We start from the raw sequence: 25,436 nt of genomic DNA on the forward strand, positions 1-25,436 counted from the left end.
TATGAAATGACAGAGATTAGGCTATCATTATTTTAAGGCCCTTATTAAAAGACTTCAAATGTGTTTAACCATCACGGGTTTCATGTTACAAAATGAATCAAGGCGAATGGCTGCGCTGCTGATTGACTTTCATTCATAAAACAACATTAAGAAAACATAGCTCAGCCATTGAAAACATATTTATTGTTGCTACTGAGAGGATTTGCAGTGGTGACAGTAATTAATCATTCATTGACTCATTTATTATCCAAACCGCTTATCTTTACTCAGGGTCATGGGGATACTGGAGCCTATCCCAGCAGTCATTAGGCGGCAGGTGGGGAGACACCCTGGTTAAGGCGCCAGACCATTATATATATATAATAATATTCCACTCATTTGTTGAGCACTTTTATCAAGAACACCATTGATGGTTTGCGGGAAAAGAAAAAAAAATGCTATATATATATATATATATATATATATATATATATATATATATATATATATATACATACATACACAGATGTAGAAAAAAAAACTTTAAATTTGTTTCCTACATCTGTATTGATATTCCACTCCTCATTTGTTGAGCACTTTTATCAACACCATTGATGGTTTCCGGAAGAAAACCTATATATATATATATATATATATATATATATATATATATATATATATATACATAACTTTGTTAAAAGAAACACTCAACGGTAGGGAAAGGGCTCAAAAAATAAGGAGCAAAATAATCCAGTTTGTCAAGTAAATTATTTATGAGACAATACTGATACTGTCTCAAAGAATTTACTTGATTCACTGGATATACACTACCGTTCAAAAGTTTGGGATCACCCAAACAATTTTGTGTTTTCCATGAAAAGTCACACTTATTCACCACCATATGTTGTGAAATGAATAGAAAATAGAGTCAAGACATTGACAAGGTTAGAAATAATGATTTGTATTTGAAATAAGATTTTTTTTACATCAAACTTTGCTTTCGTCAAAGAATCCTCCATTTGCAGCAATTACAGCATTGCAGACCTTTGGCATTCTAGCTGTTAATTTGTTGAGGTAATCTGGAGAAATTGCACCCCACGCTTCCAGAAGCAGCTCCCACAAGTTGGATTGGTTGGATGGGCACTTCTTGCGTACCATACGGTCAAGCTGCTCCCACAACAGCTCAATGGGGTTCAGATCTGGTGACTGCGCTGGCCACTCCATTACCGATAGAATACCAGCTGCCTGCTTCTGCTCTAAATAGTTCTTGCACAATTTGGAGGTGTGTTTAGGGTCATTGTCCTGTTGTAGGATGAAATTGGCTCCAATCAAGCGCTGTCCACTGGGTATGGCATGGCGTTGCAAAATGGAGTGACAGCCTTCCTTATTCAGAATCCCTTTTACCCTGTACAAATCTCCCACCTTACCAGCACCAAAGCAACCCCAGACCATCACATTACCTCCACCATGCTTAACAGATGGCGTCAGGCATTCTTCCAGCATCTTTTCATTTGTTCTGCGTCTCACAAACGTTCTTCATTGTGATCCAAACACCTCAAACTTGGATTCATCCGTCCACAACACTTTTTTCCAGTCTTCCTCTGTCCAATGTCTGTGTTCTTTTGCCCATCTTAATCTTTTTCTTTTATTGGTCAGTCTCAGATATGGCTTTTTCTTTGCCACTCTGCCCTGAAGCCCAGAATCCCACAGCCGCCTCTTCACTGTAGATGTTGACACTGGTGTTTTGCGGGTACTATTTAATGAAGATGCCAGTTGGGGACCTGTGAGGCGTCTGTTTCTCAAACTAGAGACTCTAATGTACTTATCTTCTTGCTCAGTTGTGCAACGCGGCCTCCCACTTCTTTTTCTACTCTGGTTAGAGCCTGTTTGTGCTGTCCTCTGAAGGGAGTAGTACACACCGGTGTAGGAAATCTTCAATTTCTTAGCAATTTCTCGCATGGAATAGCCTTCATTTCTAAGAACAAGAATAGACTGTCGAGTTTCAGATGAAAGTTCTCTTTTTCTGGCCATTTTGAGCGTTTAATTGACCCCACAAATGTGATGCTCCAGAAACTCAATCTGCTCAAAGGAAGGTCAGTTTTGTATCTTCTGTAACGAGCTAAACTGTTTTCAGATGTGTGAACATGATTGCACAAGGGTTTTCTAATCATCAATTAGCCTTCTGAGCCAATGAGCAAACACATTGTACCATTAGAACACTGGAGTGATAGTTGCTTGAAATGGGCCTCTATACACCTATGTAGATATTGCACCAAAAACAAGACATTTGCAGCTAGAATAGTCATTTACCACATTAGCAATGTATAGAGTGTATTTCTTTAAAGTTAAGACTAGTTTAAAGTTATCTTCATTGAAAAGTACAGTGCTTTTCCTTCAAAAATATGGACATTTCAATGTGATCCCAAACTTTTGAACGGTAGTGTATATAGTATATATATATTAGCGCTGTCAAACGATTAAAATGTTTAATCAGATTAATCACAGGGTTGTTGTGGATTAATTTCGATTAATCACTATTAAATATAATTCATTTTTAATCTATATTAATCGCGTTTCATTTTGCATGAGAAAACAGACTCAAGACAGAAGGGAATATATATGCACTTAACATGTTTATTAAACACCTTTAACAGTTTGTGTTAACAAAAAACTTTGTTGACTCTCTTTTTCAAAACAAACATTTATCCACATTAATGTGGCCCTGTTACTCCTTTTTCAGTCAGCTACTAATACAGACTAAGTTGTTGATATTGTCCGAGAGGAGAGCTGACCACTTCTTACTTACAATGTTGCCTGCAACTGAGAACAGTCTCTCACACTGTTCCGTGTGAGAGACGTTCCGTGAGGGTGGTTTGTCGCAAGCTGAGCGACGCGTCAGCTGAAGTGCTAGCAGAAACCCGACTAACGGATGCTTCGCATTAATGTGGTATTTTAAGCTGGAAGTGCTTCAGTGAAAAGAAAACTCCTTCCTGCAGACTGTGCACAATACTTTATGTTGGTCGACTGTTCCGTCTTGGTTTTTTTTGTATTCAAATTTCCCACCGAGAGGGCCAACGTGCTGTTTAGCATCTTCCATACTTCCTTATCGAGTTGGTTGGTTCTGTCACTACCGGATCAACTGCCCATTTGCGCATGCGCGGCGGCATGTGTGACGGTAACTCTACTTGGACAAACTGCCCGAAATGCGTTGCCAGAGACGTTTCAGGGATTTTGAGTCATTCTGCGGCGCAGATGGGTTAATTGCGTTATAATTTTTAATCAGATTAATCATGATGATGGATTGATCTGCGTTAACGCGTCAATTTTGACAGTCCTAATATATATATTCATTCATTCATTCATTCATTCATTCATTCATTCATTCATTCATTCATTCATCCATCATCAGCCACTCCTCCAGGCTCAGGTTGCAGTGGCAGCAAGCTAAGTAGGGCACTTCAGACATCCCTCTCCCCAGCAACGCCCTCCAGCTCCTCCTGGGGGAACCCAAGGCGTTCCCAGGCCAGATTGGACATGTAGTCCCTCCAGCGAGTTCTGGGTCTACCCCAGGGTCTCCTCCCTGTTGGCCGTGCCTGGTAAACCTCCAAAGTAAGGCGCCCAGGAGGCATCCTAATCAGATGCCCGAACCACCTCAACTGGCTCCTTTCGACACAAAGGAGCAGTGGCTCTACTCCAAGCTCCCTCCGGATATCCGAGCTCCTCAACCTATCTCTAAGGTTGAGCCAGGACACCCTTCGGAGGAAACTCATTTCAGCTGCTTGTATCCACGATCTCATCCTTTCGGTCACTACCCAAAGCTCATGACCATAGGTGAGGGTTGGAACAAAGATTGACTGGTAAATTGAGAGCTTTGCCTTCTGGCTCAGCTCCTTCTTCACCACAATGGCCCAGTACAACGTCCGCATTACTGTTGATGCTGCACCAATCTGCCTGTCAATCCCCCAATCCATCCTACCCTCAATCGTGAACAAGACCCCGAGATACTTGAACTCCTTCACTTGAGGCAACAACTCATCCCCAAACCGGAGGGAGCAAGCCACCATTTTCCGGTAGAGAACCATGGCCTCAGACTTGGAGGTGCTGAGGCTCATCCCAGTCATTTCACACTCAGCTGCAAACTGCCCCAGTGCACGCTGGAGGTCATGTTCTGATGAAGCCAACAAAACCACATCATCTGCGAAGAGCAGAGATGCGATTCTGAGGTTCCCAAAACGGACACACTCCTCACCTTGGCTGCGCCTTGAGATCCTGTCCATGAATATCACAAACACAATCGGAGACAAGGGACAACCTTGGCGGAGTCCGACACCCACCGAAAATGTGTTTGACTTAGTGCTGAGAATGCGGACACAGCTCTCACTTTGGTTATACAAGGACTGGCTGGCTTGTAGCAACTGCCCCGGTACCCCATACTCCTGCAGTATCCCCCACAGAGTGCCCCAGGGTACACGATCGTAAGCCTTCTCCAAGTCCACAAAACACATGTAGACTGGCTGGTCAAACTCCCAAGCCCTCCTCAGCACTTCCGCAAGGGTAGAGTTGGTGCATTGTTCCACGGCCAGGACGGAATCCGCATTGTTCCTCCTGGATCTGAGGTTCGACAATCGGTCGAAGCCGCCTTTCGAGCACCCTAGTGTAGACTTTCCCCGGGAGGCTGCGCAATGTGATGCCCCGATAATTGAAGCACACCCTCCAGTCCCCCTTTTTGAATATGGGAACCACCACCCCAGTCTGCAACTCCACAGGTACTGTCCCTGAAGAGGTGTGTCAACCAAGACAGCCTTAAATCTCCAGAGCATTCAGAATCTAAGGGCGGATCTCATCCACACCCGGTGCCTTGCCATCGAGAAGCTTTTTAACTACCTCAGAAACCTCTGCCAGGGATATGGGTGGGGCTTCCCTTGAGTCTTCAGACTCTACCTCCTCCACTGAGTACATGTTGGCCGGGTTCAGGAGCTCCTCAAAGTGTTCTTTCCACTGCTCGACAACATCCCCAGTACAGGTCAACAGTCGCTGCTTCCCCTTCCTGAGTCACTGGATGGTTTGCCAGAACTTCCTTGAGGCCAACCAAAAGTCCTCCTCCACAGCCTTGCTGAACTCCTCCCACACCCAAGTTTTTGCTTCCACGACCGCTGAAGCAGCAGCCCTTCTGGCCTCCCGGTACCTGTCCGCTGCCGCAGGAGAAACCTGGGTCAACCAAATCTGAAAGGCCTCCTTCTTCAGCCTGATGGCTTCCCTCACCGCTGGTGTCCACCAGCGGGTTCTTAGGTTGCCGCCTCGACAGGCACCGATGACTTTATGACCAGAGCTCCTGCCTACTGCATCTACAATAGAGGCTTTGAACATGGCCCACTCAGACTCCATGTCCCCAGCCTCCCTCGGGATACACGAGAACTTCTTCCGGAGGTGGGAGTTGAAGACCTCATGGACAGGGGCCTCCACCAGACATTCCCAGTTCATCCTCACTACACGTTTGGGTTTGCCAGGTCTGTCGAGCAGCCTTCCCCCCATCTGATCCAACTCACCACCAGGTGGTGATCAGCTGACAGCTCTGCTCCTCTCTTCACCCGAGTGTCCAAAACATCAGCCACAGATCTGATGATATGACCACAAAGTCTATCATTGATCTTCGGCCTAAGGTGTTCCGGTACTAAGTACACTTATGAACTACCTTATGTTCGAACACGGTGTTTGTTATTGCTAATTCATGACTCACGCAGAAGTCCAAAAACTTCTGTGCGAGTCATGAATTGGCAATAACAAACACCACTCGGGTTCAGATCGGGGAGGCTATTCCTCCCAATCACGCCCCTCCAGGTTTATCCATCATTGCCCATGTGAGCGTTGAAGTCCCCCAGCAGAATGATAGAGTCCCAAGGTGGAGCCCTATCCAGGACACCCCCCAGAGACTCCAAGAAGGCCAGATACTCCAAACTGCTATTTGGTGCATAAGCACACACAACAGTCAGAGCCTTCCCCCCAGCGACTCGCAGTTGTATAGAGGCAACCCTCTCATTCCCCGGGGAGAACTCCAACACAGCGGCACTCAACTGGAGACTTGTGAGTATCCCCATACCTGCCTAGCGCCTGCCACCTTGGCCAACTCCAGAAAAGTAATGAGTCCAGCCCCTCTCCAGGAGTTTGGTACCAGAGCCCATGCTATGTGAGGAGGTGAGCACAACTATATCTAGTTGGTACTGCTCCATCTCCCGCACCAGCTCAGGCTCCTTTCCTGCCAGAGAGGGGACATTCCAAGTGCCGAGGACCAATCTGTGATGCCGGAAGTCGGCACGCCCCAGTCCCCGCCTTTGCCTGCCACCCGGCCTGCATTGCACCCTACCCCAATGCTCATCCCCGTGTGTGGTGAGTCCACGGGGTGGTGGCTCCATGTTGTTTTCTCGGGCTGGGCCCAACCAGCCACCAGACGCTCGCCGGTGAGTTCCCCTCGCAGGAGGAGGCCCCAGTTTCCCTTTTCCAGGCGAGGTTCTGTAACTCTGCTGGTGTGTCTACTTAGCACAAAAAGTAAGGACATTTGTGTTTGGTAGATTATTTCTTTGTTGTAACAATGCTTCTTGGCAATAAATCTTATACTGTTGGAAAACGTGTTTATTTCCCTTTTAAATGGTGCCAAATTTGTAAGGAACATCCATTTGTGGGATGAGCAGCAGAGCTGAGTATGTGGGTTGTGCCCATGAAAAATTTGCCAAATCTCTGTCAATGCCAAACAGCTTATTTTGCTGTTACTTTTGACTCTTGTTTTGAGCTTCTGGTACCCCAGGTGCTGACAATCAGGTGCCTGATATAAGATTTATTGCCAAGAAGCATTGTTACAACAAAGAAATAATCTACCAAACACAAATTTCCTTACTTTTTGTGCTAAGTATATATAGCATATGGTTTTATCACATTGGCAACTGAGTGCGTGACGCATGAAACAGGCTTGTACTGAAATTTATTAACGTTTTTTCCTACATCTATCTTAATACATATACACACACACACACATATATATATATATATATATATATATATATATATATATATATATATATATATAATCATTACATTTATATAGTGCTCTATTTAGACACCCAAAGCACTTACCATCGGAAAGGGGGTAACTCACTTCAACCGCCACCAATGTGCAGCACCCAGCTGGGTGATGCACGGTAGCCATTTTGTGCCAGAACACTCACTACGCATCAACTTGAGGTGGAGAGGGAGGAATCATTGAGCCAATTAAATGGGGGGGGGGGGATTAGGTGGCCAGATGGAGAGAGCCAAGTTGGGAATTTTGCCAGGATACCAGGGAACCCCCTACTCTTTGCGATAAGTATCAAATGCCAATGTCTCAGTGCAGTGACGGGGACACTGTGCTATAGCAGACCATGTCCTTTGGATGAGACGTTAAACCGAGGTCCTGACTCTGTGGTCATTAATCCCAAACTTGAAATTGTATTTTTATAGCAGAGTTTTAAAAATAGAAACTATGGCACTTTCATGTGGTGAGGTGAGGTGAATAAGGCAAACTGTTTTTGGTTCATCCAGAGTTCCTCAAGTTCTCCTTTGCTGAGATCAGCAGTTAATGATCGACTTCTTGTTTACATTTATTTTCACGTCACCTAATTATTCAAATATTTGGTACTAATTCCTACTTCGTTGTTTGTGTATGTGTGTGTGTGTGTGTCTGCGTGTGTGTGTGTGTGTGTTAGGCCTGTCAGATAGCATTTGAAATTCGAATGTACATTCGAATTATGGTAATAATATTCGAATTTGAATATGAAAATATGAAATTCGATTTTTTGTAATATATTTTTTTAATATATTTTCCCCCTTATTAATATTATTATTATTAATGCACACACGTTTAAATGGAAATAAATGATGGTTTCGTGAAACGTATTTTATGAAAATAAGCATAGCCTACATCCGTAGTAAAACCGGAAATTAAAAAGCTCTTGTCAGTTCCCACGCCGAGCGGGCGGGCTCATAGAACACAGGAAATGGCGGAATCCGAGAAGAACGTTGGCTGTGACCCAAGCGCTAGCACTAGCACTAGCACATCTCCTGCGAGAGTCATTCATACTCCACAACATCTGAGAAGTTACGTATGGAAATTCTTTGGGTTTTGGGCTGTTAATGGGAAAATCGAAGAGAGAACCCGTGACAAAGTTGTTTGCAAAATATGCAAGACAGAACTGTCCTACCGCACCACCACTACCAACCTGAGCAATCATCTCGATGCTAAACATCCCGAAAAGCTAGCAGACGATTCCGTAACGTTTACCGGTACGTCAACTCCTGCCCAGGCCAAGCAACAACGCCTGGACAACTTTACAAGAACGCCCACCTTATCTGCTGCGAAACAAGAAGCGTGCACCCAGAAACTGGTGTATCACATATGCAAAGACATGAGGCCCATCAGCACCGTTGAAGGGGTAGGATTCAGGGCATATAGTGAGGAACTTGAACCAAGGTACAAGGTACCCTGTCGTGCCACTGTCACAACTCGCATCGAAAAAACCCACAAGTTTTGTGGGTTTTTTCAACACTGAAAGACACTTATATCGCAATAACCACAGACGGATGGACCTCTACCGCAACCAAGTCATTTGTAACAGTGACGGCCCATTGGATAGACGAGGACTGGGAACTACATGAACCCGTTCTCAAAACGAAAGAGCTCAAGGAGAGCCACACAGCAGAGAATGTAGGCGCGTGCATTCAATCCATCTTGGATGAATACGGTATCACAAAGGAGCACCTGATTGCTGTCACTACCGATAACGCGGCGAACTATGTAAATGCAGTCGAGACGCATCTGGAGACTGTGAACGTGCCATGCGTTGCGCACACTGCCAACTTGGCTGTGCGTAAAGGCCTCGCTGTCAGAGCCATCGAAACGGCCATAAGCCGACTGAAAGCAGCAGCCACACATTTCCACAAATCCCCGACCGACAAGTGCCTTCTCGAAGAGAAACAACGACTTCTGGGGTTGACACCCCTTTTGCTCATCAACGACTGCCCAACCAGGTGGAACAGTACATATGACATGATCAAGAGGGCATCGGAACAGCAAGCGGCGGTGTCAGCTGATGCGGGAAACATAGTCACCAAAAAAAGGAGCGCTCTCGAGTCTGAACACGTGGACGCTTTGGTTTTTCTCGCAAACCACTATTAGCACAACTTCTTATACTACTACAGTGAGTAGGACTCTTGATTTTATTTTTTTAAGCCCCGTGGGTCATGGATAATTTACTATGCCTATGTTACTTACGGTAAATTCGTTAACACCATCTGGCCTTTTCCTAGTCAGATTTATTTTACTTGTATGTTACTTAGAGTAGGCCCTAGTTAACATCATCTGGCCTTTTCCTAGTCAGATTTATTTTATGTTTAGGGGTGCTCAACAACAGTTTTTGGACTAATATGTGCGGACAATGTGCTGGAGTTGTATGTTGTCATAAATATGCTGTTAATAAAAACACGGGCTACAATAGACTTACTCTCTCTGTATTGATTTTTGGGGGTGATATGCAAATTCAAGGTATTCGAATGCCATTCGAACCTCAGTGTGTAATATTCGTTATTCGTTCGAGGCCTATTTTTGGCATTCGTTCACAGCTCTAGTGTGTGTGTGTGTGCATGTGCGCAGTAACGTTAAATGTTAGCCCATGCATACAATATCAATCTAGACAATGTCATATGTGGATTGCAGTCCAAGGCCAATGTTGTGGAATCATTGCAGCTAAGTGTTAGCAACCTGAATAAGCTATGCATTTGCTGTCTTGAACACACCCCATTTCTCCTGCAAAGGAATGACTTGATTCACTCAGTGATTGTACCCCTCCCTGCATGTTCGCTTGCAACTGACTATGAGTTTATGGCGTCATTTTGCTATCTTTATCATGAGAGCACACACAGAATATAAATGAGTGCAGGGACAGGACTCGGAGCATGTAAAATGATGCAATATGAGCTAAACTGAACTAACCGAAGTGATTCAGTTCGTTCACCCAAAAGAATCTTTCGCGAACGACACAAAACTACTAGAGGGAATGAAGAGAGAGAGCGGCGATAGCGAGAACAAACGTCTTTCAAAGGTTTTGAATCACAGCAACCACAAGCGGTTCTTTATCATACACTCATAACTGAGCACAAAAAATTAGTAGGCCGATAGGTCCAGTAGTTTGCGAGATTAGCCACGGACAGACATGCATGCATGTGCACATGCGACCAAACGCATATTCCCCTCCAGGCTACTGCTTGGTGGAAATAATGATTTTCCCTATGACTTCCCTGTGACGCGATGGTGGCAATCAACAGAGCATCGAAAGGAAGCAAAGAGAGCAGTAGCACTCACCCATTAGGATTTAAATCGATGATAGGACAGCTATGACTACTAAAGCAGCGCTTAAAAAAAATGATGAATCACAGTTTGGAAGCTGAAAAGAGTAAGTCAAGAATCATCTCCGCTGTCAAGGGGAAATTAGCAACAACAAAAAAAAGATTTACATACATGAGGAAGGAATCAAAACAGTTTCAGGGAAGCCTGTCAAAAGCTGATGAATGTGGTTTGATGTGACTTTGAATTATAAAGATAAGCTTAATTACCTTGGCAGGAGATAGCAAGACGCATGAGACGACATCAAGGTGGCCGTTAGGTTAAATTTTGGATGATTGCAGTCTGATCTGTTTTCTGGGCTAAATGGTCCTGTGGCTAAATGGTCCTTCACAGGACCATTTAGCCCATTGAGAAAGGTCTTCTCCCCACATCCACGCGGGGTGCCCTAATCACACTACTTCCAAAGCCAGGCAAACCAAACACAAAATATGAAAATATGCATCCAATTAGCCTTTTAAATTCAGATACAAAAATACTCTGTAAAGTTCTTGCAAGAAGATTGGAGAATTTGCTTCCTCAGGCGGTGGGGCAAGACCAAAACGGATTTATCCAAGGTAGACAGGGCTTTCATAATGTCAGACGAGTACTCAATATTTTACACAGCCAGAGAGAGGCAACAGACATGGCCTTACTCTCACTTGATGCCGAGAAAGCCTTTGACCGTGTTGAATGGCTTTATCTGTTTGAGGTGCTTTCCCGCTTTGGCGATATATTTTGTAAATGGGTTAGATTGCTCTGTACTGGGCTTACTGCGGAAGTTCTGACTAATAGTATGATTTCTAAACCTTTTAAAATCTCTAGAAGTTGCCAGCAAGGGAGTCCTTTATCACCATTGCTTTTTATCCTTGCGATAGAACCATTTGCTATAGCGGTGAGGATGCACAGTGAAATTTATGGAATTCAAGAAGGTCATTTAGAACATAAAATAGCACTCTTTGCCGATGATGTAATTCTGCTCCTAAAAAATCTACATAGCTCTATCCCCGCACTCCTAGGTCTTATTGAAACATTTGGAAAAATATCTGGATATAAAGCTAATCATTCAAAATCATCTATAATGCTACTTAATGAATCAGAGAGGAAAAATAGCCATGTTAATGCTTCTACTTTCAATTCAACGGATAATTTCACATATTTGGAAATAAAAATTGTCCCTGAGGTGAATAAGATTGCTCAGATAAATTATGACCCAATTCTGGAAGCTAGTATCTCATCAATAGAACGTTGGACATCTTTACCGATTTCAATGATTAGCAGGATAAATATTCTAGAAATGAACACACTCCCTAAATTTCTTTATTTGTTCCAGAATATCCCCCTGCCCCCTCCCTCATCTTTGTTTACTAGAATCAAGAAATTGTTTACCAACTTTATTTGGCAAAATAAGCATCCCAGATTACATCTATCTTCACTCTATCTACCATATGACCGAGGGGGCCTTAAATGCCCAAAATTCCAATGGTATTACTGGGCCGCTCAACTGCGGTCCATTATGTTTTATTTTTCATCCGGAACCCCCCCCCCTGCTTGGTTGGATTTGGAATCCTCTTCTGTTACACCAAGATTACCATGGCACTTATATTTGTATTCAGCAGATCGTAAATACCTGAGGAAAAATACAGAGAACGCTATTATATAGAATATGATTGATGTTTGGTTTGACACTTGTAAATATTTGAATATAAACTCTTCCTGGTCACGCTTCAGTCCTATTTGGGGTAATGCCAATTTTAAACCAGGGAAAAGTGATACAGGATTTCGAATGTGGGCTGAAAAGCGGTTAAGGAAAGTGCAAGACATGTACAGTGAAGAGGAAGTATTTATGTCCTTTGCAGAAATATCAACCAAATATGACATTCCAAAGAATCATTTTTTTCAAATATCTTCAATTTAGGAGCTTTATATCCTCATCTCAAAATCATTCATTAGATAAACCTGGCATTTCTACATTAGAGGTAGCAGTCACAAGACATTGTTATGATATAGGTTTAATTTCAACTTTGTATGACTTGTTTGTGTCCGGATCTGATGATTCATCTGAATCAAAACTGAGATTATGGGAAGAAGATATAGGGGAGGAAATATCTTCAGAAGACTGGAGCGAGGTATGTAAGGAGGCACAGAGCCAGACAATCAGCAGTGGCTTGAAACTTATCCAGTATAAATGGTTGATGCGGACATACATAATGCCTGTTAAATTACACAAGTTTAATGATAACATTCCTGATACTTGCATCATGTGTAAGGAAACAATAGGAACACTATATCAATGTATATGGGAATGTATGAAAGTGAAAACCTTTTGGCAAGATGCTATTAATATGATTTATCAAATTTTATCAAAGAAATTACCCCTGGATCCCAAGCTTTTTATTCTTGGTATATATCCTACCAACTCACATTCATGAAGCAGTGAGTTCAGGTTCATAGACATGTGTATTACGAGCTAAACGTATAATTGCTCTTAATTGGAAAAATGTTGATGGACCAAGAATTGGAATGTGGATCAAAGAAATGGCGTCAAACATGTCAATGGAAAAGATAACGTATATTGTTAGACGTAAACAAAATGTTTTTGATGATATCTGGGGACCCTTTATGTACTTCTTAAGGCACAATGTTAATGTTGGCAACTTGCTTCAGCAAGAACAAGCTCTGGCGGAGTAGGGTAGCTTTATATGATTGTGTACATTGACCAGAAAAACACCCTTTAAATCTTCTTTCGTTTTTGTGTTTTTTTTTCCTTTCTTTTTTTTTTCCTTCTCGTTACTTTTATTTATTTTATATAACTTTCTTTTTTGTACTTAAGTTGTTAGGGATTGAGGTATGGGAGGGAGAACAGGGCGAAAAATGTTTGCTGTGTTCTGTACTGTTGATGTACAATTTGATGTGATTTGCAAACTGAAAACCAGTAAATATATTGTTAAGAAAAAAATGGTCCTTCACAGTGTGCAACTAACAATACCATTACAAAAGTGGAGACAGCAGTTAGTTATGGGCTCTGTAGTTATGGGCTTTGCAGGAGAAAGAGATTCTTGAACTACCTACGTATATCTAGGCTAAAGTTACCGCTTATCTAAGCTTGCTACTGGATTTAAATTTGTCAAGTCAAGGTTGTACGTGACTGGCAGAAGTCTAAAGCAGCACCTGTTTTAGCAGGGTGGAAACAGAGTCCAAGAAAAATATTCAAAAGGCATGGTAAATGGTGGTAAGTGGCATGGTAAGAGGCCTGTCCAGGGTGCCTCTCCGCCTGCCGCCCATTGACTGCTGGGATAGGCTCCAGCTTCCCGCAACCCTACGTAGGATAAGCGGTTTGGATAATGGATGGATGGCTGGTAAGTGCTCAGACATAAGGATGTGTATCGCTATACTTCAAGGAGGTTGCAACTAGGGACGATAGCGTAATGGGACTTCTTAGCTGTGACAAAATAAACAGAGTAGGGCAAATTAAAAAAAAAAAATGAATGTGGACCAAATACAAAGCCCAAAGGAAACAGTAATGTATGCCATGGCAGACTCCAAAGCAAAAGCAAGGTCCATGGATTAACATGCATGCAGTTAGTATATAGTAGTACAAGTAGATCAAGACTTGTCTCTTATGTCTCAGAACTGCCACACTTAAGACAAGGACAAAGGTGAGTATAGGCTGGTTTTGGTCAGGAGATTTAGGGGGGGAAAATCCCATAGGAATTACTGAGCAATAATTTAAGCACAGAATTGATGTCATGGTCTGCCAAATAACACATTTTGAACTTTGGATCATATTGCCAAGGGAGGACGTGGTAGATGAAGCATATAAAAGGAAAATACCGAGATATTCTGATCCTTCCACAGAGAAAGAGCAGTGGGGATGGGAAACTAGAATGCACCCTGTGGAAATATGATGATGAGGGTTGCAACAAAATGTATTGTAGCACTATATTGGAGGAGGCATTTTTGCACAGTAAAGGTTATGTGTGAGGCAGAAACCAGTAAGTGGCTATGAGGTATTCAGACTGGAGGATACAGTCACTGAAGTAAACATCCTTAGTTTATGAGATCGGTAATGTGTGCTAGTTTTTGCTTTGTTTGTGGTCATAGTTACAATAAGCACTTGGATATCATCTAGCCAGAATTTTTTTGAAAGCAGAATTTTTGTTTGCTGGTGCTTGCTTTGTATGTAGCATCAGTTGCAATTTCTTTGACATTTCTACTTATTGCTTGTTGATGCAAGTAGTTGTTTTTGAGCCCAGGAGCAACATTTAAAAATTATCAGAGCCCAACACCCTGTGGTTCCCTAATGGGTTGCACCCTGCATATAATCCTGCAACATTTCGTTTAAGGAAATGAATATGTGCCTATCTTAATTTCTTATATGGTAACTATTTGTAGGTTAGTACAGGTTTTTGTTCTCTTTAGCAATGTTGCATAATATCCTGTGTAGAGATAAAACTGAGTATGGTTTTGGTACTCACCTCCATCTAAGCTCCGAGATAGCAGGTACCTTTTGCTGGTGGAGCGCTCGAAATGTGGAGCAGGTCGGTCAATGAGAGCACTGGCCTGTCTGGTCTGGGCCTGTGTCCTCCCACTGTAGCGGAATTTAGAGCCCATCACCAGGAAGCCCTTAGGAGGTGGTTCTGGAGACACTAACCTGGAGAAATTATGTTTAATCTGCATGAATCACAGTACGGATGTAAATAATTGCTTATGATGTACTAACAAATGGAGCAAAATATTTTTATTCAGTGTAGGAGCTGTATCCTTGCACCTACATCATGCCTGCAGCTAATAAATATGGCATAAATCTTTTTTTTCTTTTTTTTATCAGAAGAGGGTTAGTAATTCTTAATAGGGCAGTACCATGAAAATATCCTCTTTGCTGTTATAGGAACTGAATAGGAGACTTTCTAACCCCGAGTTGAGATTGATTCCTACCTGAAGAACGTGTGGTGCTCAATGCAGACCTTCCACAGTCTCTTGGCAGCTCTGTGGTTGGGAAGCTTAAAGCCAATAGTACTTTCAAACTGTTCATACTAGAGGAAGAAGAAAGACACAAAAATAAATGTGCGAAAGAAAAAGGTTGGCAGGGAAGGGTATACAAGAAATGATAGATGTGTACATATGGTAGTGTTGTTATTTACTGCAAAGCTACTCACTGTCCTCCCCTTGGTACCAGAGGCAGAGCACAATTTAAAACAACCCATAAACCCATTGCTTACGATGTCTATATATAGTGATTCCAGCATATAAATTAATCAGTCTGATTATCATTAAAGACAATTTTCAAGAGTAAAACTTAAAAAAAAAACACCACCATATTACAGTTAAAACCTTGATAGCAATAATTGGGTAAATTCATTTACATTACAGCATGGATTCACTTCTAAATGAGCTTAAAACTGGCTAATGGGCAGAAAGGAGCAGATCAAGACACAGAGGATAACATACAATTTTGCAGACATTGGGAGCAAACAGGAGGAAGGCATTTCATGGCTCTATATTTATACTCTTTATCCCTCTATTCTGGCTGTTGATGCAGCTGCACCAGCTCTGTTAAAGGGGCTCTTTATTTGGCTCAATAACAGGCTCACTGTGGGGCTCTGTCACTTGACTGGGCCTGGCCCAGACAGCCTGTCACACTGAAGCTCAGTATGGACGATAAGCTGCAGCACTGCATGCCACAAAGAGCAGAGCCAGGCTAGAGACCCTAAAACTCTGCACAGGAGCAAAACTATAATGACCACACATCCTACACATTCTATAACTGGTTGCATTCCCCATTTTTTGACAATAACTGATAGACTGATCTATGTTGCTTTTCGGTAAATCCTGTGATAATGGCTTACTTGTCTTTTTGGACCATTTTGCCTACCTCTCCAGGACGAATCTTGATGTAGAAGTTACTCCTCTTGTAGGAGATCTTGAGGATCTTTGGCCAGGCAAACCGGTTAATCCTCAGCCTATCACGGTAAATCAGTAGGCCATTGGCACAGACACCCAACATTATTTCAATTCCTTCAGAATCCTGCAGCAGCCGTGGGACAACAGAGAATTAGAAAGGATTCATAAACAGAAGAACACAAAGAGGATAATGTCCCTATAAATATTTGAAACCCACGTATATTCGGATTAAGTTTAACTCAGGATTATAATAGCTCACCTTGGCATGATGGAGGTCCACCCCATACATAGATAGCTTCTTTGCATTCTCCAGGAAGTTAATTTCAGCCTCTGCTGGAGTCATACCCCTGTGGCAAGGTAAAGATAACATCCATAACCAACAATCCCAGGTCTTGTCAAATCACAAATAAAGATGTTTTGCCCCAAAGTTGGAGAATAAATATATTGGTATTTTGGCTGATGTATTCCATTCTAAATTCCTCCCCTTCATCCTACAAGAACAAGACTAAGGATGCACCAACAACCAATGCCAAATCAAAACATGACAGAGACCCTCAGAATGAGACAGGGTTGACACATTGGCAAGCCCCCAGTGGTTTACATGGCAATGATGGATGCTAGGGTAAATGTGACATCTATCAGCCAGTGCATGCTGGGCTGTTTTGACTTGATGCCACCTGATCAGTCTGTCATACAAGGGACTATCTATAGACATCAACTCTGGCAAAAGCAATAACAGGGCCAGCTGGTGCACACTTGTAATTCCGATGGAGTTCCATCACCCTCTCTTCTAGCTCGCGGGTCTGGTTGGGGGCAAAGCGGAAGTCACTGACATAGTCGGAGCCGTGGTCATCCTGGTCGTAGTCCCCCAGCTCGGCCTGAACAGCGTACGAGCCAAGGAGGGCGTGGGTGACAAAGGAGCATGGCAGCCGACCTGACAGCATGTCATCTCTCAGCTGAAGACACAGGTAATATCTGACAGAAAAGGAAGGGGTTGGGGTGAGGAAAGAAGGGTTTTGGCAGTCAAACAGGCCTCAGCTAAAGCAAGCTCCAACAAGAACTCAGCGTAGTTACTCCATGGCAGTTAGGAATAAGGCAGCGAGAAGCATTCCAGTTGCAATCCTCTGAAAGGAGAGGAGCAAACATGCCATGTAAATTGTTACAATACTTTTTATGTAAGCACATTCTCATTCATAAAACTGTCAGCCATGCAACCATTTCTTTTTTTAGTTGATAAAATCGGAAGAGCAAGAGAAAGCAAAGCTTGTAAAGTTGTAATGGTTGGAACTGTTAGTGTGTGTGTGTGTGTGTGTGTATGTGTGTGTGTGTGTGTGTGTGTGTGTGTGTGTGTGTGTGTGTGTGTGTGTTTTACAGTTGGTTCCTGCAGGTACCATTGTCTACCTGGTAATATCCTCAGTGAGCTGGGAGGGGTCTGGAGGGTAGAACTTTACAGCAAAGGCAAACTGCCATGGAGAGTCTGAAGGAGAGATTGCAATGAGCACTGATGAAATAACAGTCATGATACATGACATGATACATGAAATGTACATCTGTGTACCACATTATCACTGGTGGGAAAACTGCACAAAAATGGAATCCAGAGGTAGTGACTGAACTGTGTCCAACACAACAATTTTGTCAGTATCAATTATAAACAACAAATCCAATTATCAGCGTCTTCAGAAAAATAACTGCTGGCTCTAGTTATTCAGAGCTAGAGTTAGAGCTACATTATTTATTATTTAAACTAGTGTGGTGCCAGAAACTCACTGCGCATCTGCTTCTTAATCTCCTTGGAGGGGTCCAACCAGTTCTGAAAGACAAGAGGGAGAATTCACACTAGGCAGGCTGAAAAACATGGCTAATATAAACCCTGTTGTCAAACCCCACTCTAATCACCAGCAGTGTTCCTAATGAAAGCTTCTCCATATGGTTAAAAAGGAGAGAACGTCCTCCCCTGCTGAGATGTTCTGTGTGATAAATTGAGCTGTAATTCCAGCATCTGTTTCTCCATTGTGTCACTAAATTACTCCTAGCCAGTTCTCTATCTGCTCTCTGACACATCAGATCTGTGAAGTGACTTACTTCACCATAGGCAGCACTATTTCTGATTTCCCTTGCCTCAGGATCAATAGGGCTGCAATGTTCGGTGCACATTAGCTCTCCCTTGTGAGGCCATGTGGTAGATTATATCCTTCTCTTAAACAAGCATGTCCAGCTTCAACACGGGATTACACAACAGACACGATAGACAAAAACATGCAAATAAAAACATACCCTCAATTTACAAAGACACAGACCTAAATTTGATGTTCCGTCTACTTGCATGACAGATAATCCAGCATTAAGCAGTTGACTGCATAGAAATAGTAGAGTTCTTTGCAAAGCTAAATACCAAGCAGCAGGTGAATATTATTTCTCTTTATTTCTCTATTACTACATTTCTTTGGCAGGCAGCATCACACCATTCACTTGTGGAATCAGGAGTGTAGAAGGCTTAAATATACAACCAGTCTGCAACACTGTGACTGTCTTGGATGCAAGTATGAGTCTAGCTGTGTTTGTGCCAATTTGTGATCTACGAGTAGTGGGAATACACATGCCCCTAAACACACACAAACATTCACAAATGCACGCATGCACACATATACACACAGTTTTAATACACATAGCTGACTCCTTCAGTGCTTAATCGGGCTGCTAAACACTTAAATGAGGCACAGCAAATTTATCATCCTGCTGAATCTATCTTATATTGGCCAGGGCCAAAGAGCACTTAATTAGTCAAGCACTCTCCACTTCCTTGCTTTTTAGAAGCAAAAAAATAACATGAACCGGTGATGCTAGATGCATAATTGCATGCTAGATGGCATGCTTCATAAAGCAAAATCAGATATAGATGTTTTTAAAACTAAGTGAAGATTGTTTTCTGAATTAAAAATAGAGTATAGGGTTTTTATTACTGACATTTAAAGTCTTGCTCTTTTTCCAGCTGATATCTTTGAAGGCCCCAGACTTTGGCTCTGACTGGACTCAAAAATAGGTCTTTGAAGAGCCAGTCACACTGATGTGGGAGGCAGTAGCCCTACTTTGGAGGGGGGGGGGATATTTGAACATCTAGTGTGGTTACCTCCCCACCTCCATTACACTGTCTGTACTGTACAACCCAAGACTGCACTAGATCCGAAACCTCACCCATCAGACACACGTCAAGTCACAACATGTCAGCTTCGGAAACGTACTCAAGTTGTTGATGGTGACAGGGAATACACTCCAGATGGTAAAGGAGATTTGCTCTATGTCACCTTCACTATCTTCAAAAGCCAAAGCAATTTTCTATGGCCTGTTGTGCAATTGCATACCTGCCCTTAGGTACTGTAACATCAGCCAAAACCATAGACCTCAAGGAAGAGAGCTCGGATGAAAGCCGACAGCTCCGACCATTCATATTAGTCTCATATCAGCTGTAATTAAACTATTCTAGGGCAACAGCCCATCTTTAAGCACTTCAAAACCCAGCAAGTATCAGTGAGAAATTGAGCCTTAATAAGTGGAACATCCAACATTTCATAATCTTGACAGCTGAACATGGAAATTTCCATTTCTCATCCCCTCTTGCATGACTGATTATACCCCTGGCAGACCTGGCCACCCAACACCACAAGCGTTTAGGATTCAGATCGTCTTAGAGGGAATAATTTCACGAGCAGATTGGGCCCATGAGGTTAATGTTTACTACTCTTCACCTTCTGGCTGTCAGTATCTGAAAAGTTCAGACCAAAGTAGTCCTTCTCCAGCAGGTTGAGATGTTCACACACCATGTCCATCAGGGTCTGTCCTTTAGAGTGTTTCTGTCAAAGCAAACACACATAACACATCAATCATGAAAAGGTTATCTGGAATAGCAAGTATATCATGGTAAAGAAAATAAGAAAAGTAAATTTATATTGACCAACAACCTCAACGCTGATGGGGCAGAGTCCCTACTGATAGCCTATGGCTTTTTTTTTTCTTTTTTTTTTTTTGGATGGTGAAGATTATGGCAGCCAAATATGAGCGCTGATAAGACAGACAGCTGTGGTTGTCAAGATTGCTTTTCTGTTCTGTGGTTCATAACACATTAAAACAGCTCAGCCGCTGGGTGTTGTGTTACAGTCAGAGTGCATAAAACGCTTGACAGAGAAAAAGGACTCTAAACTGCAGCAGAAGATTGTTCTTACACTGTATGCAGAGATCTCCCAGGCTACTTTTGTGGTTCAGTGTGACCATTTCACTCATCATGTTGTGGTCAAGAACAATACAAACTCTGAGTTTAGTCTTTAGCTTTCAATACATTAAGTAAGTCTCTCCAGTACACAAAACTCAAATATTTCTGGAGTTGCTGGAGGCCCTGTGAACCAAGTTATGTATTTGGTCAAATTAGTTTGAAACACAATTATCTGTAGTTGGGACTGTGCAACCCAAGGTGAAAACAAATAATGTAAACAATGGGGGGGGGGGGATTGACCAGCTTTTAATAAACACTGACAGATTTGAATAAATGCCGCCAATGAGGATATATAACTGTATATTATTATCATTTTCATGTTAGAAGTGGCCCACCACCAGGGATCATTTTAAATCCAATTTTTATTATCAGATTTCAGAAAACTCACTGTAATGATTAGTATAACTATAACCATTCAATGTTCCCGGCAAATGATTGGAAATTAGTCTAAGCAGGGTCACATTTCATTCTTTGTGCTTTGATTTTTAAATGAAACAATAAAACCTCTTATCAAGGCTCCAAATCAAACTGCACCATTAAATCATGAGTCGTATCAAATCATGTCATTTCTAATTTAGGGAACTGAAGCAGCAGCCATGGTCTTGATAATGACACGTGTCATCATCATCGGCGGTAACTTGGGGTCGAGTATGACTGTCCTCCTTCTCGGTCTTCAGGTGGGCGAAGAGGCTGATCCTGGAGCCACACAACAGCTAACTGTTAGCATCTGCTAACACTTATTTCAGCATCTCTGATATATTCTCTGCACCATTGCACTTTATTACCTCTTATTTCACCTGTACATAGTCAATCCATACGCATATAGTTGAAGATTGTTGTGTTGTAGTGTTGTTATTCTATTTTAAGTACACCGAGAGCCACAAAACCAGTGTCAAATTCCATGTATGTCCAAACCTACATGGCCAATAAACATGATTCTGATAATGGCAGGACATCTGTGTATGACAGCTTTTACATGGCGTGGCTGATGTACCTGCAGCCACCACACGGTCCTTGGCAGGGGGTGGCCAGAGTCCAATGGCACAGAGAACCAAGATGATTGGGGACAACCCTCTGTTGCAGCCTTCATCCGCCTTCACTGCCGTTGTGACTTGGAGACATCGTCCACCAGTTCTGCTGTTGAGGTCTTTGTTGGATCGCGATTCATCTGGAACCTCCCCCTTGACCTATCCACCTTGGGTGACCCTACCAGGAGCCTAGCTCTGGACGGCATCGCTCTTGGGATCGTTAATACAGGCAAGTTTCTCCAACACGGCAAGGTGGTGATCCAGCATAAGAACATGACACCTGTAATGCCGGGATCAGACTACATGAATTCAGCCCGATTTTGTTGTCGCCGCCAAATTTCCTGCGTCGTGCCCAATTGAATGTCGGAAACAACGAGCGGGCATCTTTACCCTGTGTAGTGTCACATAATCGAAGAACAGTGATGTTGCATCTGGGGCACCCCACAACACCTTGGCAAAGAGTATGGCATGTCAGAATTTTTTGTATTTTCCTGCCTAGTCTGATATCTCCTACGACATGTTCCTTGACGTTGACCAATAGGATGACAGGGTGTTCTCTGGTGCACTTAAATAAACATGGCAAAGGGAAAGAGATGCTGCTGTTCAAAGAAGGTTGAATCAGTTCATCTGGATACAATGTTTATTGACAGAAACGTATCAGTCAATAAACGTTTTATCCAGATGAACTGATTCAACCTTCTTTGATTTTCTTACCTGGATTATTGAGCATGCATCAAGACATGATGCTGCTGTTGCTTCTGTCAGGTGGAACAACGAAACCAAGGAAAGGTTCACTGAGCAGTGGCAACAATACCCTGCCTTTTTGATGTTTCCTTGAGGGGGGACCATGACAGAGTCAAAAAAAGATACATTTTGGTGAGAAATAGCGGAGGAACTTAAGCAACCCGGTGAGTAACTGGTTAAGCTATGCTAGGTTATCATTCCCCAGTAGCACTAGCTGCAACAGCATCCACAATCGTTTTTCCTCCTCTCTTTTATATTTCTTTTTGGAACACAAGACCACCAGCATCACACATAGTGCTTATGTAGCCATGATTGACAATTTCTTGACCCTCCTCCCCGAAGACCTATGAACTCGTGCAAGATCGTGAAAGGCACAAGGCTTCTGATTAAACTGGCATGTGCGTGTGCGCACGCGCACACACACACACACACACACTCACAATTACTGAGGTGTATATTAAATACAGCAAACTGTATGTGTCACTTTGGAAAGAGAGCTTCTTTCCCCTGGAGCCTAGTCTCTGAGGTGACAAGATGGAGAACGCGGTTTCCAGGGAAATAGATGCAGTATGATCGCTGTCATGTCTTTCTCCTCTACATCTTAAGACTAGGACTTGAAAGAGCATTTCTGATTTGCTGCATTATGGGTAAGGGGATGGTGGAGCAACACTTAGGAAGCACTTAGAAGCTCTCATCATGTCTCTCAATAGGCCCTTATAGTATAAGGCTGTGTAAGAGGTAAGAAGAGCTGGCTATATGGCATTGATGAGAGCCAGCAAAACAACGCAAACCAATCTCAACTAGCCATCACTGAGGTGTTTTCCCATGGACATTGCAGTCCCAGATCCAGTAATTCTCATGAATAAAAACCAATTAAGCAGCATGGTTTTTCAACCAAAGACCAACCAAAAATAGTCCAACTCAATGTATCACCCATCTGACTTTTACCACACACAGTGACCTGGGAGCACACACCAGTGATAAGAGGTGTGTGGGTGTGTGTGTGTTGGGGGGGGTGGTGAGAAGTGAGGGCATGGCACTTCTCTCCTTTGGGACCACAGGGAGGCTTAACCATATATATTCATGACAAGAGGGACTTAATTAACCAATGCATGTGGAATCTCTTTCACTGGGAGCGCCCCTGAAGTGTGGCTTGCAATCGCTAAACACTGTTATTATCAGCTCCAGGAGCAGAAGGAAGGTTTTGATACAGGAGGTCTGACATTTACCCCTGGCAATTAAAATCTGAAAAAGAACAAAAGCTTCTCCAAAAAGTAGAGATAGGAAGATCCCTCAAAGTGTTGTCATTGTACAAGTTCTATAAATGGGAACTGACAAAATCATGGTGTGAGAGGTTTGTTTGTAAGCCATTCTCTGCAGCAGAATAAGGGAACAATTTCGAAATGAGATTGTTAAGAGAGAAAAAAAGAGCACTTGAAAAACAAAGGCATTTGAAAGCACAATGCAAACTATTGTCGCAATGTTCAAGATGTGTTGTGAGAGGATGGTGCAAGAGCAGCATTCCTGGTATTCTAATCTCACACACATGCATTCAAACGCTTGTGCGTACAGCAATCACACACACAAACACACACACACACATCTGTTTTTTTATACTTGTAAAGACCATTATTGACTACATTCATTCCCTAGCCTGTAACCTTTCATCATAACTAAATGTTATGATGGCTTACCCCTGACCCTGAACTTCACCTCCCAGAAACTTAACCTCATACTCATTCTAATTTTAACCCTAAGCCCAAGTCCCAACCCTAAAAATAGACCCTTGAAGTAGCGAAGACTGGCCAAAATCTCCTTACTTTGCAAAGATGGAAAATGTCCTCACTCTGATGGTTAACCTAAATTGGTTCTAACAAATATAGCTGAACAAGAACAAACACACACACATTACACACACACACACAGAGTTTCACACAGTTGTGCGCACATAACCTTGGGGAAAGCTCATAATAACGGGTATTCATTCTATTTTCTTCTCGACTGGGCTTGGCAGCCTACAATAAGGCATGTAAAGTATTGATTTCCTAACACCCTGTCAGTGAGCTGTGCTAAGCTGAGCTGTTCTATTGGTCGATAAAGGACATTGTCTGACCCATGAGCATGTGTGATAGTCCTGAGGTCCCATGCTGTATAAGAGAGAAACCTGGATGACGGAGACACAGAAAGGTTACTGGGCCGTTGCGTATGCTGGCTGCCACCGAGCAGCCTGGAGAAAAGACTGATTAACTCTGCCATCTCAGCCACAGAGGCAGAGGTGCCAGACAGAAGCATGATGCCCTGACTAGGGTGTCTAGACAGCTTCTCTGTGCCAAGATTGGAAAGTTGAATCAAAATCAAATCTCCTCTCACATATATCAGAAATGAGATTCCAAACATTGCTAGCAAATACACAGCAACGGCCTCACTTAAGCAACTGGATATGAATCCTGACACCCAATATCCAGCGAAAAATAGAAATGACAGAGCTGTGCTTTTGCTATAAAAAAAAATACCCCTTATAATTATCCATCATTTTCCACAAACCTATCTTCAGCAAAGGAATTACTGTCTTGAATGGAAATCCCTAGTTTATTTTACCAGCAAGTGGAAATGTCCTACATAACATTGTTATCATAAAAACAAACATCTCATGGAATGAATTTTTCTCCCTACACCGTTCTTTGTAACTGTGTACATTGTAAAGAATGAGTAACATTCCTTTGGCTGTGCTCACTTGTGAGCTATCAGCAAGGGACCCTGTTGGCTGTCCTTTTTGCCTGGTATATCTGATGTTGAAAAGAAATGAATGAAAAGTGAAAGCCACTTAATTTGACAATGTATCGTTACGACGAAATGGTTTTTTTCCCCCCTCTTTTTCTCCCCAGTTGCATCCAGCCAATTACCCCACTCTTCTGAATCGTCCCAGTCACTGCTCCACCCCCTCTGCTGATCCGAGGAGGGCTGCAGATTACCACATGCTTAATCCGATACATGTTGAGTCACCAGCCGCTTCTTCTCACCTGACAGTGAGGAGTTTCGCCAGGGGGACGTAGTGCGTGGGAGGACCACGCTATTCCCCCCAGTTCCCCCTCCCCCCCAAACAGGCACCCGA

General features: G+C 42.7%; 1 protein-coding gene across 1 annotated transcript in view; it reads right to left on the reverse strand.

Moving 5' to 3' along the window:
- The window catches only part of LOC130133650 (band 4.1-like protein 1), a 116,194-nt gene that overhangs the window by 21,548 nt on the left and 69,210 nt on the right, over positions 1 to 25,436 (reverse strand). The window contains 8 exon segments of the mRNA XM_056302077.1: positions 14,860 to 15,035; positions 15,320 to 15,417; positions 16,257 to 16,409; positions 16,545 to 16,632; positions 17,042 to 17,260; positions 17,687 to 17,762; positions 18,056 to 18,098; positions 20,032 to 20,136. Coding sequence (XP_056158052.1) covers positions 14,860 to 15,035; positions 15,320 to 15,417; positions 16,257 to 16,409; positions 16,545 to 16,632; positions 17,042 to 17,260; positions 17,687 to 17,762; positions 18,056 to 18,098; positions 20,032 to 20,136 — 958 coding nt within the window.

This window comes from Lampris incognitus, chromosome 2, assembly GCF_029633865.1.
Source record: "Lampris incognitus isolate fLamInc1 chromosome 2, fLamInc1.hap2, whole genome shotgun sequence".
Lineage (NCBI taxonomy): Eukaryota > Metazoa > Chordata > Actinopteri > Lampriformes > Lampridae > Lampris > Lampris incognitus.